The 18,109-nt window shown below is 44.2% G+C and overlaps 1 protein-coding gene across 1 annotated transcript in view; it reads left to right on the top strand.

The window, feature by feature from the left end:
• The window catches only part of DNER (delta/notch like EGF repeat containing), a 254,998-nt gene that overhangs the window by 206,087 nt on the left and 30,802 nt on the right, over window positions 1-18,109 (top strand). The window contains exon 9 of the mRNA XM_090269254.1: window positions 13,597-13,719. Coding sequence (XP_090125380.1) covers window positions 13,597-13,719 — 123 coding nt within the window. The remainder of the gene's footprint in view (window positions 1-13,596; window positions 13,720-18,109) is intronic.

Genomic DNA, 18,109 nt, shown 5'->3' with positions numbered 1-18,109 from the left:
AACTGTGACCCTGACACACCAGTGATAAATAACTGGCTGAAAAATGAAACATTTCACCAGATTTTCTAAGCGATGGTTGTCTGAATAGCTACCTCGAATGAATACATTAAATTGAGATTCATCAAGACAAGGATTCAGCTCTGTTGACCAAGGTAATGCACTGAGTAGCTTCCATGTATGAGAACTTCCCACCCCCAGACTCTGTGCCAACCCTTGACAAACATTTTCTCTTAACCCCAAGTTAGAGTATTTCTATTTTTATAAAAGGAGGTGGAGGTGATAGAACCCCAAATGTGACCTAGGTCTGCCTAACAGTAAAGCCCTTGACCCATAGGCTAGACTTAGCAGAAACCTCGTTGTGGCCCCCAAGTTATGTGTGAACCTAAATGCTCGCTTATGTTCGAGCCAATCACAAGAAGAAGCTTCTGGACTCCCCTGACCTTCGCACAGCTCCTGAGATGGGTCTCTAGGTGGATACCTCACAGTCAAGTTTGAAAAATGGCCGTGGTTGTGGTCCATTGAGTGGCCTCTGACCAACAGTTTCCTACTTCCCAGTGCAGAGAAGTTTAACTCTGACTTCCAAGGAAATTAAATTGCCTCTTGGTAGAGGGGCTTCTTCTGCTTCTTTCACTGCAGATTCTGCTGCTTTGGAATTGATGCTGAGGGTGATCTGTGACTGAAACTCATGGTTTCATTTGGCCTGGTATCTGCTGGATGCACGCAATTAAAGAAACTGCTCTTTCTGTGCACACACAGCCACATGGCAGGTGTGTCACCCTTCAGCTTAGGCAGCCTCTTTTGACGGGTGCTTTCCCTTCTGGGGTCCCTAGTGCCTAGAAGCAGTTTGATCATTATTCTTACCACCTGAACCTCCGAAGGCCTCCCACGTTGGGTATTGTAGGTCATAAACTCCTTTGATGCTGCTGCTTTTCACCTGCCACTGGTGATGTCTCTGAAATAGTCTTTCCTCTTCTTACTTGACTTTCATATTTTTTAGTTCACTTCCTCGAGATCACTCTGATGTTCTTTCCTTCCCATAGGACTCCTTCCCACAAGACTAGCTCAGTGTCAACGATCTGCTGGGCCCCAGGACCCAAGGGGTGGAAACCCTATGACAAACTGCTATTGCAGGTGATGTCTGAGATATATTGTGACTCAGGGTGACCTGCATCCTGAGTCCCAGTTAGACAACCAATAAGGAAATTTGTCTGCATGTTCTGCTTTTTTTCCTGGCCTTGTAGCCTTCAATGTGCTTCAAGTTCTTTATTGATTGGGATTTGTATAAAAACCTGGGGACAGTGCCCTACATTTACTCCATTTTAAAAACCGTGGTCATTTTCAATTTGAAAGCACACAATGAAAGTTGTTACATATACTGAGAGCTTTTACAAAATTGCCTCAGTTTTAATGAAGATTCAGAGCTCTTAGTTTTGCTAGAAGCAGATTGATACATGACCTCTTTTTTAAATTCCAGGACATTGTCACCTCAAAGGACCTATTGATTTTGTAGAACAGCACGTCCTGCTGTGCGTCACTGAGTGCCTGCTTACACAATGTCACACTGCTCCCTTTACAACCTCATTTGGCTTTATAGGGGTTGCCTAGATCCTTAGCTGTTTGGACTGAAGTCTTAATGATATGTTGGTAATTACCAGGATCATGTTTCACTTTTCTTTTTGTACCAGCTGGTTTCTGATGGTGTAGATCAGAGTGAAGGTCCCACGTCATTAGTAACAGCCCAGCTGAAACTAAGGAATGTGTAGTGCCTGGCGGTATGATTTGGGGATGAGTCGCTTTTATTCACTGTCCCCTAAAAATACCTTTCCTGCTAGTTCTCTGACACCTAAAAGCTTCTGTCTCTGGCTTTACTCCTTTAGGTTAGGCATCATCTCTTGTAATTAAACCTCTTTGTATCAGTTAGTTCTGGCTGTATAACAAACCACCCCCAAACTCAGTGGCTTAATACAGTCATTTATTGCCTTATAATTCTGTGGTTGATAATTTGGGCAGGGCTTACCCGGGCCATCTCTTCTCTGCTCCATGTGGTGTTGGGTGTGCTAAGTTAGCTTTCTGTGGTCAGCTAGGTTCTCGATGACCTCACTCACACGGCCGGTAGCTGGCTGGAGAGATGGGGGCAACTGGACCACACACTTCTCGTCCTCTAGCAGACCAGTCCAGACTTCTTCACATGGAAGCAGGGCTCCAAAGCCAGCAAGAACGGCCAAGACCCAAAGTACACACATTTATTTTATTTTATTTTCTTCTGCACGTGCATTTGAAAAGATTTTTCTTCTTTTATGTTTGCTCATGTCTCGTTGGCACAAGCGCGTCACAGGGCCCAGCCCGTAGACTCCATTTCTTGATGGGAGGAGCCACAAAGAATTTGTGTTCATTTTTTTCAGTCTCCCACAATCTTCAACCTAAATATGTGAAGAATGTGAACGAGTTTGTACACGTGCGCACGTGCACACATACATACATACATATATACATACATGGATAGATTGAGGAGAAGGGAAGTTGAAAAACAAAAACCGTGTGTAGGCATCAATTGCTTGAGGAAAAAGAGATGCGGCCCCACCGTACTTGCCTATTCAAATGAAGGAATTTCTGTGAGACTACAGCTTGTCCCACTTCGTGAAATTCTGAGTGGATGGAGCCTCATCGCTGCTTTATTTCAAAGAAGGTTCCTTTTCCGCTTTAGATTATTAATGTACATAGTACACTGGGATCTGAAGCACCAAAGGAAAAAAATGCGCTTTTGATTTTCCACCACATTATGACCTTTTAAATAAATAAATGTCTTACTTTTAGGCATCTTTTCTATTTATTCAGCAGAGGCAATAGGAACAGAATTTAGGATCTCAAATATTTGAGCTCTGACTCCAATTTAATTGCATTTTGAAATTTCCTTTCTGATGCAGTCGCCTCGAGGTACACTTCTGGGGGTGAAGTTTAGCTTTAGCTGAAGTCCTGAGAGTCAACTTCAGCCCTGTGAGTTTTCAGCCCTTCAAGATGGCTGTCAAGGGAAAGAGAGGCGCTTCTAAAAATGTTCCTGAGTGACTATAGGAACTCTCCCTGGTGTATAACGATTTTTTGGATTCAGCATATTTACTTGAGAATGGCAATGACGAAGACAGACTTAGAAGATTATACTTGTGCATTGTGCCTTTGCGTGTCCCCAGAGTTACAAGGGTGAAAGTAAATACTCCTGGTGGTGGGGGTGGGGGTGGAGATCTGTGGTCTGTGTTGCATATTTCACGCACCAAAACTTTCTGGAAAAACTCCAATCACAATGTCTTCCATCACCTAAATACTTTGGTACCCAACTCTGTATCCATGAGGCTGCCTTTTATCAATAGAAGCAGCACAACTCTGTCAGATCATATTTCTCAGTTGTTGGTTTTTAAAAATTATTATTATAGATTGTCTATGAGTTAAAATTAGTTTCAAAAATTAAAAAATAATTTCCAGCTGTATTGAGATGTAATTGGCATGTAACATTGTTAAGGTGTACATGTTGACTTGATATACTTACATGTTGCAAAATGATTACCGCCAGAGCATTAGTTACCTCGTCTGTAATTACCATTTGTCTTCTGTGGTAAGAACATGTAGGATCTACACTCTTAGCAATTCTCTAATATATAATACAGTATTATTAACTATAATCGCCATTCTCTACCTTCGATTCCTAGAACATATTTTATCTTAAAACTGGAAGTTTGTACTCTGACTGACATCCCCCCCCTCCCCCGCACTGCCAGTGCCTGGTGCCACTGTCCTATCCTCTGTTTCAACGGGTTTTGTCTGCTGTTTTCTGATGGCATTTCTTTCAGATGAAATGCTGTTCCCATGGGTCAAGGAAGCTGGATCAGAGAAGTGGAAAAAAAAATGTGCTCCCTAATCTAAATTTAAACTTATCGCTCCCCGTTCTCAGTAGGTATCTATGACTCACAGGCATACAGTGAGGATTATAAATGTCCTTTCCATACCCTTATCTTTCCTCATTTTGGCCTTCTGTTTCAAATCTGGCATTTGCTGTCACTCTGAGATTTCTTTGCATTGCTTTTTTCCCTTAAGCAAACTCCACCCAAGAGGCATGGCATTTCATTTATTATGTGTCTGTGGCTGGTAGATCATTTGTATGCTTCACTGTTCATTTACTTATACAAGGCCTATCTATAAGGTATCCAGCCATGCAATATGAAAAGTAGAGATATTTATTGAAGAAGGTACAAGGTACAAGAAACATTGTACATAGGACAATGACGCCTCAGTCCCCTTCAAAGTAGGTCCCTTGGGACCTCACACTGTTCTCTCAATCACCGTCAGCTGCCCTGACATATTTTCCTGAATCTCATCAATGGTCTGAAATCTCAACCTTTCAAAGGTGATTTTAGTTTTGGGAAAAGCCAGAAGTTGCAGGGCGCCAAATCTGAGCTGTAGAGGGGCTGAGTCACTTGGGTGATTTGATGTTTCACCAAAAATCTCTGCACGAGATGTGATGCATGAGCAGGCGTGTTGTCGTGATGAAGCTGCCAATCACCAGTTGCCCACAGCTGCGACCTTAAAGGAATTTTCAAGCTTAACACAAAATTTGATGTAGATACATTACTCTATTTTGCTCAGTCATTTTGAATGTGACGGCCACACAGCACACATGCTCCCTCAACAACGACTACCACCCCCACTGACTAGTACAGTGAAGTCTTCATTGTTCATGCACGCGCATTCCAGTCCACTCTCCTTGGCTGCCAGATTACATCAATGTCGCGCAAACTGTTCTCTTATATTAACAATGGCTGCACTTTTTTCCAGACAGACCTCATATGCCTGTGACTGGTATGTGTTCAGACTATGTGGTTTACCATGGGCCTATTGATATGCTGAGGGGCTGTTTAAAACATCACCTTGCCATATCTAGCACTTGCCACAGGTAACTCCTACCATTTCCCTCTATTTTTGAGAATCAGAAGTTATGGGAGATGTTGCCTTTTTGCTGGACTAGAGCTCAATCATAAGCATGCATCAGAATCAGGGAGAGGGTTATTAAATCTCAGCGGTCTAGGCCCCACCCACAGTGTCTGATTCAGTAGGTCTTGGGTGGGGCCTGAGAACTTGCATTTCTAACACGTTCCCTTGTGAATCGCTGGTCTAGGGGGATGAACACAGACACAGGCTCTTTTGAGGGCAAACACCTCAAAAGAGTACTTTATGATAACTGAATAACATACTAGATAATCAGTTGAACTTGTGTGATTACTTTATTAAAGCACTTTTACTTATTTTTCATATGCAAACATATATACCACAATAATCTTTAAATTCAAGTTGTAAAATATTATCTTGTCCTTATACGAAATCTTGAATCTGTGTTCTTTAGTCATGGTGCTGCAAGCATTTGCATTTTTAAAGTAATTTTTATAGAATTAGAAAGAAAGGCCCCTTTATAATGGACATTTCTAACTGCAGCTATGATATGTTTAAAGGTCAATTTGCTTATAAGCTGTAAACAAATATGTGAGCACTAAGTTTTAGTAGGAAAGGAAATGACATTTTTTCTTTGTGCACTTGCATCCCTGGTGCCATATCTGTCCCTTTTGTTAAACACGCCTTAATATTTAAACACACACGTCTTTTGTTAAACTCCCGAGTATTGCCCCCCTCCTGCCCACTCCCTCCTTTTTAAAGCTGGTGTAGATCAGAGGTAGAATCCACTCTCTAGTGGCCAAAAGCATTGTGAAAAAAGGACATTTATGAGACAAGGCTAAACAAGTCATGTGGAGAGACTGATTTTTTTCATGTAGCTAGTTTGTGACCTCGTTCTGAGGCCAAATTTAGTTGGGATTTTGCATTCATTGTGGTGATTGTTTGGCATCTTTCTCCTTTAAATGGCCTTGGTAGAGGCCATGTGCCGTAGAGGCCCGGTGACCAGCACAGTGCCTGGCCCATCACGGTCCTTTAACAACCATTTGCGAACTTAAAGAATGAATCGATCAAGGAGTAAAAGAGGAGGCCCAGGGGCTCCCGGCCTTCTCTCGGGACCAGTAAAGGCAGCAGGCCTTTGCAGTGGCGGGCGATGTGGACTCCCCGCGTGACGAGGCGGGCCAGGACTCAGAGGCAGCTCTCCGCTACCCGCCCTTCCAGCATCCCAGTGGGGGAGGGGAGATCTGTAGATGGCTCAGGAACATCTCAGCACCGGGGAGGCTGGAGAACCTCAAACTTTATTTTAGCCTCTATGTTACGGTCCTTTCAACGTAACGTGTATGAGAGCCACAACAACGGAAACATTGACTGACTTGGGTCATTTCACATCCCTTTCCTGTGTGGCCACAGTGCCCCTCATCATGAAAGGAGAAGAAATCAGGGAGCAAAAGCAGCGCCATCTGTGGTCACAACCCCCATCACACCAACGAATGCTCTGTGTTCACCTACGCAGCTCCCTCATGTTTGCAGGTGGTTACTCTATTTTCGTTAGAATGTGCACGTGTGTGTGTGTATGTGTGTGTGTGTGTGTGTGTGTGTAAAAGGGGAGCATAGTTACTCTGCGGGAGTATGTAAAACCTCAACACAACAGGTCTGTTTAGAGCGGCGCATCTGAATGCTGATGAATTAATCTGTTAATCTGAGGATTAATGCGAGCAGGCACGCATGCTACAGTTTTTTCCTGTTCTTAAAGATTCCTGTTGTGAACATCCCAGCAAAGAGAGAGAATGAGGTGGGCGTACACACACACACACACACACACACACACACACACGTTTCCTCTGCAGCAAAGTTCTTTGTTCAGTCAAATGAATGTGCTGCCGAGACTGCAGTGCTGAAGGGCTCTGTGGAGATCAAGGAGTTCATCCAGAATTTGGAAGCTCACAGACGATCATAATATTATAACAGCACTCCTTCCTCTTTGTCCCTGTCTTCAGCTACTATGTTCCCTGGAACTGGCTTAGACTTGAATCAGGGAGTCTTGGGTTTTCACATTTGATCCATTCAACTGGAAACGAGGGGAAAACATCCTTTGAGTTGCAACAGAGCCTTAAAGGAACCATCCCCCCCACCCCACCCCCGTCCCCACCTGTCTGATCTTTTAAATTAATTAATTATAGAGCTTTTTAAAAAAACGGGTCTTAAATAAAACAAACAACAACAACAACAAAAAAAAAACCCTCCCTGCCAAATGCTTCCCATTCGCGCTTACTGAGTTAGGTCTGTGCTAGGGGAGTGAGCGTTGGTGGCCTGAACAGAACCTGTGTTTTTGGAAGTTCCTGCTCTCCTGCTTTTCCAGAATCAGCAGGGAGTGCAGAGAGGCCCCAGGCGGTGATACAATGATGACTTGTCTCAATTTGTTACTCCGAGTGTAAAGGCCGTCTGGTTAGAGCCAGAGTCCTGGAGTTTGTGGTTTTTCAGAGTGGGATGTGATGTTTTCAGAGTGGGATGTGATGGGCAAGGAGAGGCAGCAACTCTGGAGGAAACCCAGCGTGGGGCTGGAGCCTGTCTTGGTTTGGTATGAATATTGTACTGATTGCTGTCTTGGGACAGTGCTGGAAGAATAGGAGCAAGAGTCTCTCGAAACTGGAGGCAGCAGTTGTGACGGGGAGGGTTCGGACCCCGGGGAAGAATCCTGACTCACTGTGCTTCGGTTGAGTCGGTCCATCATGTTGGACCTTCGTCTTCCCAGGACACAGAGGCATCCTACCCTCGTGGCAGGACATTCACCAGGGTTCTCTGTGGCTCAGAAATCACCAGGAGTGGGAGATCTCTCTCCTCTCTCCTGTCTTGATCCCATCCCTTTGGTGTGTCCCTAGCCCCAGCTGAACTGAGTACGTGCTTTCTCTGTGGGATGGCACAGCTGAAGAGAGTCACCCATGCGCTGGTATGACATGAAACCCGCAATCACAGAGGGACTCTCGGGTCTGCCCAGAAATTGCTTTTCTCGGTGAATTCTCTCTCACTCTTCACAAACCTGCACACCCTCAGCTCTCCTCACGTTGCCACCATGTTATAAAAAGGACCTGGGACAGTGGTTTTCCAAAGGGGGTCTTTGTCCTTTAGCGGACACGTGACAACATCTGGCAGCATTTTTGATTGTCACAACCGGGATGCAATGATGCTACCAGAATCTAGTCAGGAGAGGCCATGGATTCTGCTTTCCGTTCTACAATGCACAGAACAGCTCCCAACCATGAAGAATGATCCAGGCTCACATGTCAACAGGGCCGCAGTTGAGAACTCCTGATTCTGTTATGTGCGGAACTCAGGTTGAAACAGTAAGCCCCAATATGACTATACTTTGAGATAGAGACTTTATAGAGGTAATTAAAATTTAATGAGGTTGTGAGGATGGTACTCTAATCCAGTGTGACTGGTGTTATGTAACCATATGAAACATCAGGGAGGCGTGCCCACAGAGAAAAGCCATGTGAGGTCACAGCAAGACAGTTGCCATCTTCAAGCCAAGGAGAGGGGTCTCAGAAGAAACCAAACCTGCCGACACCTTGATCTATGGCTTCCAGCCTCCAGAACTTTGAGCAAATGAATTTCTGTTGTTTACCCCCTTCCCCTCCCAGTCTGTGCTATTTTGATATGGTGGTCCTAGCAAACGAACACACTAGGTAATGTATTTGGGGGGACAACCTGGGAAAGTAGGAAGAACACACAAGCTCAACTGTGGGGTATAGAGCAACTTTCTTTACCTTACTGAGTCTTAATTCCTCATGTATAAATAGAGACTAGTCATGTGCATCATTTTGGGTTGTCATGGGAATTAAACACGTTAACAGACACAAAAAGCCTGGTATAAGCTGATGCCACTAACTTGCTACTAGACTCTAATATCCTTGCAGGTGAAGACTCTGCCATTTAGCTTTGTACCATGGTACCTGGAAGCTCCATGAACATCCCGGGCACATCTGAAACATGTGTTGATTTAATCAATGACATTTAGGTTGCTCATGCAACCACTATTATTTGAGCATAGTTTCTGTACCAGATACTGTGCATAGAGCTGTGAACACTGCAATTATGGCCTCTGCCTTCGAGCCTCTATTCTAGAGGAGGAAGAGAAATAATAAGTAAATTCAGACAGGTATATGTGCTCTGATGGAAATCAATTCAGTGTTGTGATGAGTAACTGGTGGAGGAAGCTACTTTGGATGGTATTGTCAGAAAATTATCTGAAGATGTGATTTTTGTTTTGTTTACTGATTCAAGTGTGCTTTATTGGTGACTTAACTTCCTCTGTTGCTCTTATGAAGAGATTTTCCATCATGGTGAACAAGTCTTCTTGATGTATCCAGTGGTTATATTCTAGGAGAACTCAGGATATCTTAAAAACTGTGCTATCCCTTTAAAGTATTTAGGTTTTAGACCTGGACACTTATGAAGAGGGCTTTCACCTATATGATCTCCAATGGGGCAGTTCAAAGTTGTGATGACACCAGGACATTATTTATTGTGAAGGGGACTCCTAGACGTTGCATAATATTTAATATCTCTGGCCCATACCAACTAAACTCCAGCAGAACTCTTCAATCATTGTACTAATCAGCCACCCAATCTTCAAAGCATCCTTGGAAGGGCAGTACAGCCCCCACTGAGAGCCATGGCTTTGAAGGTCTCCAGTGACCTCCCAGTCTTATCATCCACTTGTTACTCTCACTCTCCATGACCTTCGGTGCTGTGAGCCAGCCCTCCTTGGTTTTGTTTCTTCTTCTTTGTTCCATTCCTACCCAGGGTCCTGATCTGGCTTCTTGTTCTCCACCTGCTCGGCCTTGTAGATCTGACTTTGGTCCCTTCTTTTTTCCTCTCCATGTGTTTCTTTGATGAAAACTTTACCACTTCTAGGCAACTAACTCACAAAGTGCTCTTTCTATGCCATTAAAGCCCATTTTTTCCCCCTAACTGCACTTGGACCTTCCTAAGTAAGCCCCAAGTTAAACATATCCAAGTGGTCAACTTCCTTGACCATACCTATCTGTGGCAATGGCAGCACCGTTCACTCACTCAGCCTCAGCATGGCATCCATCTGGACCAGACTGCTCCTTCTCCCTCCTGTCCCTTAGCAACACCAAAGGGATGGTTGCTGAGTTTGGTCAATTCCACGGAAGTGATTGGAGTTGAACAGTCAGGAGCAAGTCATACACAGATCAGAACGGTGGTGATGAAGATCAATGCCCTGGGAGGGGCCGTGCTCTGATCCCATGCTTCTGGTATTTTATTTTATTAAAAAAAAAACTCTTTGGGCCAGATTAATTTTTCTAGACCCTGGACATATTGCCCTGAGCTAATTTGTTTTTCCAAATTAATTACCAGCAGGGGTGGCAGCCTCATTTTCACAGGGTCCTTCTCTTTTGGAAGGATGACCTTTTTATTCAAACAGTCCAATTTAGGATTTTTGGCACAAAATGTAAAGGGTGCCTTGACATTTCCATAGACATTTAAATGTTACTGTCTCTTAAGAAACAGTTTTAGAATATAAAACCTTTATCTTTTCCCCGCCAAGGAAGGAAAACATCACCAGCTTACTTTTTCTCTGTAAAATAACTTCCTCATTTGCTTTGCATGTTGCCAGTAGAAAAAAAGATAGTGATACTGTTTTCAAAACAGAAACACTAACGGATGATTTCATGAAAGTTTCTTTTGCTTTTTATCTATGTAAGTAACACCTCAGTCCAGAGACCAAAATGCTTATGGGGTTATATGTGATCCTTCCGAGTTGGTCTTTAAAAGATCTGCTATGAGAGAAATACAGTTGAAAAGATAGTGCTTGGGATTGTTTCTTACTTGGAGAAGAAGCCAGAAGACACACCTAATAAAATCATATAACATGAACTCTACCCTCTTAACACATTTTAAGTTCACGGTACAGCATTGTCAACTGTTGCCATGCTGTTATAAGGCAGAGATCTAGGACGTTTTCATTTTCCTCTCCCCCCAGCCCCTGGAAGCCACCCATTTCACTCTGCTTCTATGAGTTCAATTACTTTAGATACCTCATATGAGTAAAATCATGAAGTATTTGCCTTTCTGTGACTGGCTTATTTCACTTAGCATATGACCTCAAGGCTCATCCATGTTAAAGCATATGGTAGGATTTCCTTTTTTAAGACTGAATGATATTCCATGGCATGAATCTATCCTTTTTCTCAACTGACTTATCTGTTGATGGACATTTAGGTTGTTTCTGCCTCTTGGCTGTTGTGAATAATGCTTCAGTGAACATGGGATGCAAATATGTCTTTGAGATTCTCTTTTCAATTCTTTTTGGGTAAATATCCAGAAGTGGGATTGTATATTGTATGGTAGTTTTATTTTTAACTTTTTGAGGACTCTCCATACTGTTTTCCACAGCAGCTGCACAATTTTGTATTCTCACCAACAGTGCACAAGGGCTCCAATTTCTCCACATCTTTGCCAACACTTGTTCACACACACACGCACACACACACACACACATTATAAATGGTATTTATAACGACTCTTCTAACAAACATGAGGAGATATCTCACTGTGGTTTTGGTTTGCATTTCCCTGACGATTAGTGATGTTGAGCATCTTTTTGTATACCTAGTGGCCATTTGTGTTATCCTATACGACTTACAAACATCAATCAAAATGAATTGAAAGAGACCTGAAACTATAAGACTCCTAGAAGAAAACAGGGAAAAGCGTCATGACATTGGTCTTGGCAGTGATTTCTTGGATCTGTCACCAGAAGCACAAGCAACAGAAGCAAAAATAGACAAATGGGGCTGTATCACACTAGCGAGCTTCCGTGCAGCAAAGGAAGCAGTCAGTGGAGCAAAAGGGTGACCTACAGGACGGCAGGAAATGTTTGCAAACCATTTATTTGATAAGGGGTTCATATCCCAAACTCTAGTAAAAAGAAAGATTTTCCGTTGACTCTCGATCAGGAGTCACCCAACTTGATCTGTAAGGGGACGGCAGGGAGGATTTGGGGCTTTGCAAGCCATATCTACGGTCTCTATTGCAACTACTCCTCTTCCATCGTTGCTTGAAAGCAGCCATAGACAGTCTGTAAATGGACAGGCACAGCTGTGTCCCTGTAAATACGTGTATGTGAAAATAGACTGGGACGGGTGTGACCCGTGGCCCATAGTGGGGTAAGCCCTGATCTAGAACATGGTTTCTTCCCTCTGGCTTGACTAACATTTTAGCTGGATGGTTCTTGTTGTGGGGGCTGCCTGGGTGTTCAGCAGCGTCCTTACTCCAGGTGCCAGTAGCAACTCTAGTTGTGGCAATGAAGAATGTGTCCAAAAGCTGCCGAAGTCTTATGGAGGAAAAACCTGCTGTTAGTTGAGTAACTCTCGTCTAGATGAAGAAAATAATCTGATGGAGAATGATAGGCAATATTTCCCTTAAATGACAGAAAGAAGGAGGTAGAAGAATTGAGAAGCATGGATATTTGTCTTAGGTAGGTCAAGGTCTCCTCAGAGGAGGCATTATCACCTTCTAAATTTGGAGGGCAGTTCAAAAAAAAAAAAATGACTGAAATGACAACATGCTAGGAAAGTGCTCTGTCAGTAACGCCAGCATGAGCTTAACCTAGTTGTGTGATGGGCAGGAGAAGCAAGAACAGTCCAACACGTTAGCGGGTCCTGAGGGGGCTTGCTGAGTTTGCGGGCTGGCGAGGAGTTGGGAAGCTGGAAAAAAGCTCAAGGTTCTAGTTCCCACTTGAGCAAGGGTTTATTTTTCCTGCTTATCTGGATTCAGAACCAACATAGGCGGGGCGATTTTTGAAAGCACTCACATGTTTCTCATTATTTGGACAGGGCCAGACAGAAATGGTCCAGTTTCATTGCAATTGGCAGTAACATGTGTTTTTGAAAGTTAAAAACAGCCTAACATTCATGAGTGAATCTCAAAGAATGTTGTCTTCTTGGTCTTTAGAATAAACACCTGTTTTGCAACTAGGAGGGTAGGAGCCATCTTTATACTTGAGAAATTGTTAGGTTTCTTTCTCTTCATTGCTGTGATTATATTTTTAATAATTAAAAAATTTGAGCACAATTAAAAATACAGTAATGCAGGTAATCATCACTTTAAAGGAACAAAAAGAGGGAGCCCATGTTTCCTCAGGAATTTCAGTTAAACCTGTTTAGCTGAGTTTCTTTCCTGACTTCAAAAGCAAGGAAAATCCATTGACCCTTTTCTCCTTTATTATGGTTCTCTTTAGTTAGATATATTTTCCAAATTGATTGGAGGAAAAATGTGGTCCACATCCTTGAGAGGAGCTGGAAGTCCTGCTGTTGCCACTGCGTCCTGTGGCCACAGCAGGTCTATTCATGTACCTGCCTCTCTGGGTCACCAATGCCACTGAACATAATATTGTAATGGGACCACCTGGTGGATAAATGGATAAATTCTTTTATTCTTGGGATCACAAAAGAGGGTGCTCTTCACAGCTTTTCCCAGAAGTCTACATTTCAGTAGTACCCCAAGAGACCCAGCTCCTAAATCCCACCTGTCTGAGCCACACTTTCCGGTGACCCCCCAGCCACCTTCCTTGCAGCCTGGGCCAGCATAGCGGCAACGGCACACGTTTGACATCGGTCCTTTCTCTCTGACCCTCAGGTTACCACGGCCTCTACTGTGAGGAGGAATACAACGAGTGCCTCTCTGCCCCGTGCCTGAACGCGGCCACCTGCAAGGACCTCGTTAATGGCTATGAGTGCCTATGTTTGCCTGACTACAAAGGTGAGCCTTCTCATGCCAGAGTGGCTGTACATGACATCGTGCATTTCCCAACTTAAATGTGTATAAACCTCTAATTGGAGCATGAAGTTGTTTCTAGTGAAAATCAAATACTGGCGGGGGGGACGATTTACAGGGCCAAGGAGACCAGTCTGCGCGTCTCAGGTTTCCTCTTGATGAGCTGAAAAAATCTCTCTCCTGTCCTTTTCTTCTTCCATGCTCACTCCCTTCTCTTTTGAAGATGCAGAAAGCCAGGGATAAAGAATGCTGGTCAGGGGACTGTCACGCCCAGATCAGAGGCTGTGCAAATGGCAGGAGAGGGAAGCCCGCGGGCAGCTTAGCGCGTGCAGGGCAAAGACAGGATGCTGTGCTTTTCGGTGGAGGAGACAGGTGGCATCTCACGCATTAGCATACAAGTGAGTTCTCGTTAAATGCTTCAGTTGGGAGGGAAATGTTAGTTCATGTGTGTGGACACCTGTCAAAGTCACTCTGGAAAAACCTTTACCCTGGCAGAACGTGTATAACGTGTAGACCCTGTTCTAAGTCCTAACGTGCATTAGCGGGTAAATCCTCAACGGTCACCCTTTGGGGTGGCGGGTGATGACATTCCTCATGAACCTGGCCAGCATGGTCCCCAGAGCCTTTGGATCTGCCTCCCCAATGGGCTCAGGACACAGTTCGTGGATGGCGTGACTTCCTTGGAGCCCAGACACCCCCATACAGCACTGCGCCAGGGAAGTCTGTTTATCAGCAGCTGCCCGCGTTTCTCCACGCCGTAACCTCAGGGCTCGGTTTAGATTTTTGTAATGCTTCTGAGGGCTCTATTTATAACCACTTCACTTCACTCCTTGCCCTCTGCACTGCTTCCTTGATTGATACCATCCATCTGCCTGGGGACCCTGCGTGGCAGCTGCCGTTGCTTCTCTTTGGATGGACCTCCAGGGTTTGTAGGCCACAGGGATGAACCTGATCGAGCCCCTGATGGAAGCGCTGAAGCTAGGCCAAGCCTTTGCCTTGCGTTTGGCAGATCCGATGCTTCTTTGGCCTCTGGTACCCAACTCCACTGACTTCCAGAAGGGTCGATGAGCTGGGTTCATGCACGTGGCTTCTGAGCTCTCGCTCTGTCGGAACATCAAGAAATAGGGAGTGGCTCACTCCTGGGATGAAGAATAAACGATCAATGAATCAGGAGACGTCAGTAGCTCATCCCAGTCATGCCACTGGCTTCCTGATGAACCCGGATACATCTCTTCAACGGGCCATTCTTTATCTTGTCTGTGCAAAGTAAGGACGGGGATGCTTACTGAGATTTTGAGATTCTTTTTTTTTTTTTTTTTTAAAGAATTTATTTATTTATTTTTAGAGAGAGGGGAGGGGAGAGAGAAATAGAGGGAGAGAAATATCAGTGTGTGGTTGCTTCTTGCCCGCTCCCAACTGAGGACCTGGCCCATCACCCAGGCATGTGCCCTGACTGGGAATTGAACCGGTGACCCTTTGGCTCGCAGGCCGGCACTCAATCCACTGAGCCACACCATTCTTTGATTGAGATTCTTTTAATACCAACATTAGTAGTGGTGGATGCATTTCAAAAATTTTTAAGTCCAAAATTCTTTAGTTTATGGTAGAATTTATGAGAGAATTTTATAAAGCAAATTTCATCTTTATACATCACAAAGCCATTAATTGGGTGTATTCTGAATAAGCCCCCAACCGCCCTGTTTTTGAGGCATTGCTCATGCTATCATGACCAAGTAGTAAGACATACAGTTGCCTAGGATGACTCACTAGGGTCTCTACAAACGTATAGACTGTGATCCTAGACTCTCTCACTTCCTCCTTCCATTTTTCTCCATTGGCATTTCTAAAATTTTCCACTTCCCCCAAAGCTCCATATGAAGTTGCTCACTCTTAGACTACAATGGACTGCACTTCCTTCTTCGCGGCAGAAAAGACCGGTTATCCTTTGTAAGCATTTTCAAATTTACCTGATTTTTCACATTTTATGCCAGGGGTTCTCAAACTTACGCTCCCATCAGAGTCTGCTGGTGGGCTCATTAACACAGATTGCTGGCCTGCTCCTAGAGTTTCCGACTCAGCGTACCTGGGGTGGGGAGCAAGGAGTCGAGTTTCTGGTAAGTTCTCAGGTGATGTTGCTGTGAAGTCCCATGAAGCATCCTTTGAGAGCCTCTGCCCTACAGACTTCTCTGCAAGCGCAACCACGGAAACCTTCTCCTCTCCCACGTTAGATGATCATCGGCTCCTCATCCTGCTCAGGGTTGCTCCTCCCACATACATTCTCAATTCTGCCCCTGCTACCTTGCTGCGACCTTCTCCCCTCGGTTACTGACAATGCAGGAGGTGACTCAGGGAGTCTAACGACCCTGCAGGGGATGTCAAACACACCTGAGGGTTTCGGTTCTCAGGGAAAGGGTGCACGTGCTGGGAGCCTTTGCATACAACAGGGTCAGGGGGCAGGGTTGTGGGGAGAACTGAGGACTCAATGACCAGCTGAGCCCCAAGGACCCCCCAGCTTATGGAGAGGCACCATGAAGGTGCTACTTGTTATCCCATGAGGCAGAGGGCTCTGATTACATGGATGTTAGCTCTCAAGGAGGGCGGCTGGGAGAAAATGCTCTGCTAGTCACCCCTGGAGGACCCCAAATGGGGAGGCCTCTCCCCTGTGCCTTAGTTACGAGGACCCTGTTCACTGGAGAACAATTCCCCATGTCATCTGCCCCTGCCTTGCATTGCCATCCTCCAGCCTGGCCAGTATAGGGAACTTGGACCCGCCACTCAAAGAAGGGAAAAAGCCTAGGAAATAGAACAAAAGTATAACAACCAACCACACTAAACACTCAAGAGAGGACGTGAGCAAAGTAATGTAATTTAATTTAGATCTGGGAAAGTGAAAGGAGGAACTAATTCGTGATAGAAGTAGAAGTAAGAAGAAATGGAAACCGTGAGTTGAAAGATAGGAAACGTGGAGAGAAGATTCAAGAGATCTGTTTCTATCTGAATGATGGATGCTGCAGAAGAAGAGGATCGCTTGGATATACAACCAGAATCAACTCGTTCCTGGAAGGAGGAGGCTACCCGTGGGGAAAACTGAAGTTTTCTCGTAGAACGGGCTTACTCAGTGCTGGAGGATTAATGAAGGAGATGAGGCACAGTTTGGGATTTCCTGGGAGAATGTCCAGATCCGGGGATGAAGACTATTGTTTTTACAAGATTCTTCACGAGGAATACAGATTACATACAAAAGAAAGAGAATCAAAGGAGTATTAGATTGCCCTTCTCTATAACGAAACTAAACCATAGTGAAGAAGTGTTTCAGACTTTCCGATGAAAAGGGCCAGGAGCTAAAGGGTCATTTATATTTGAGGGCAAAGAACGACACATTGTGTACATTTAAGGACACAGAAAATATAACACCATGTACCCTCTCTATGAAAATTATTTTTCAAAGTATTCTTGGTAAAATGGAACTAAATCAGAGCAAGGATAGCCAGACAGTGGGAGGTAGAGAAAAAGAGGAATAGGGTTGAGAAGACTTCTTTAAATGCAACGAAAAGTTTAAATAGATGATGTTGATGTGATTGTGAATGGTAATTTAATGGTGAAGAAAAGTCTCGAAAAAAATAGGTGTAATTCTGTATTAATTATATTTATGCATAATGAGTTACTGCAAGGTAGTCGGTTGAAACATCACCTTTTTATTATCTAGCAGTTTCATGGTCGAGGCCTAGCTTAATGGACTCTCTGTTCAGGGTCTCACTAGGCTGGGATGAGATGTTGGCTGGGCTGAGTTCTCATCTGAGGCTTGAATAGGGAAGGATCAGCTTCCATGTTCTCTTACAGTGTTGGCAGAATTCATGTCCTCGTGGCTGTAGAACCCACGATTCCTGGCTTCTTGAAAGTCAGCAGTGAGGAGAGAGCGCCCCTGCTGCCTCACCTGTCTCACTTTAGGAGAGGCTTGCACTCCCTTTTGCTCTCACTTGATTAGGCCAGGCCCACCAAAGATGAACTCAAGGTCAACTGATTAGGAACTTAACTGCATCTTCAAAATCTTTCTTCACTTTTGCAAGATGTCATTGGTTTGAAGCTCATGCTCAGGGGGAAGGACTTACACAAAGGCGTGACTCATCATTGCGGGTGACCCTAGGGTGTGTCCATCTGCCTCTTGTTACAGAAGAACTGAAATGATCACACTAAAGTTTCATATCATTTTAACCAAACCTTTGTGTCAAAGGGGATGGGTAGTGGGACAGACTGGAAGAGACACAAGTCGGTGTTCAAGCCCAATCCCAGTGGGCAGATAAATTGATTATTTAATTTTGGTATATTTATAGAGACATTTAGGTTTAGGTTTAAATAAGACTGCTGAAAACAGGAA

The sequence above is a fragment of the Furipterus horrens genome, unplaced genomic scaffold, assembly GCF_987537825.1.
Source record: "Furipterus horrens unplaced genomic scaffold, mFurHor1.1.pri manual_scaffold_1, whole genome shotgun sequence".
Classification (NCBI taxonomy): domain Eukaryota; kingdom Metazoa; phylum Chordata; class Mammalia; order Chiroptera; family Furipteridae; genus Furipterus; species Furipterus horrens.
Note: the sequence above shows the minus strand (reverse complement) of the source record. Positions and strands in the feature narration are given on the sequence as shown.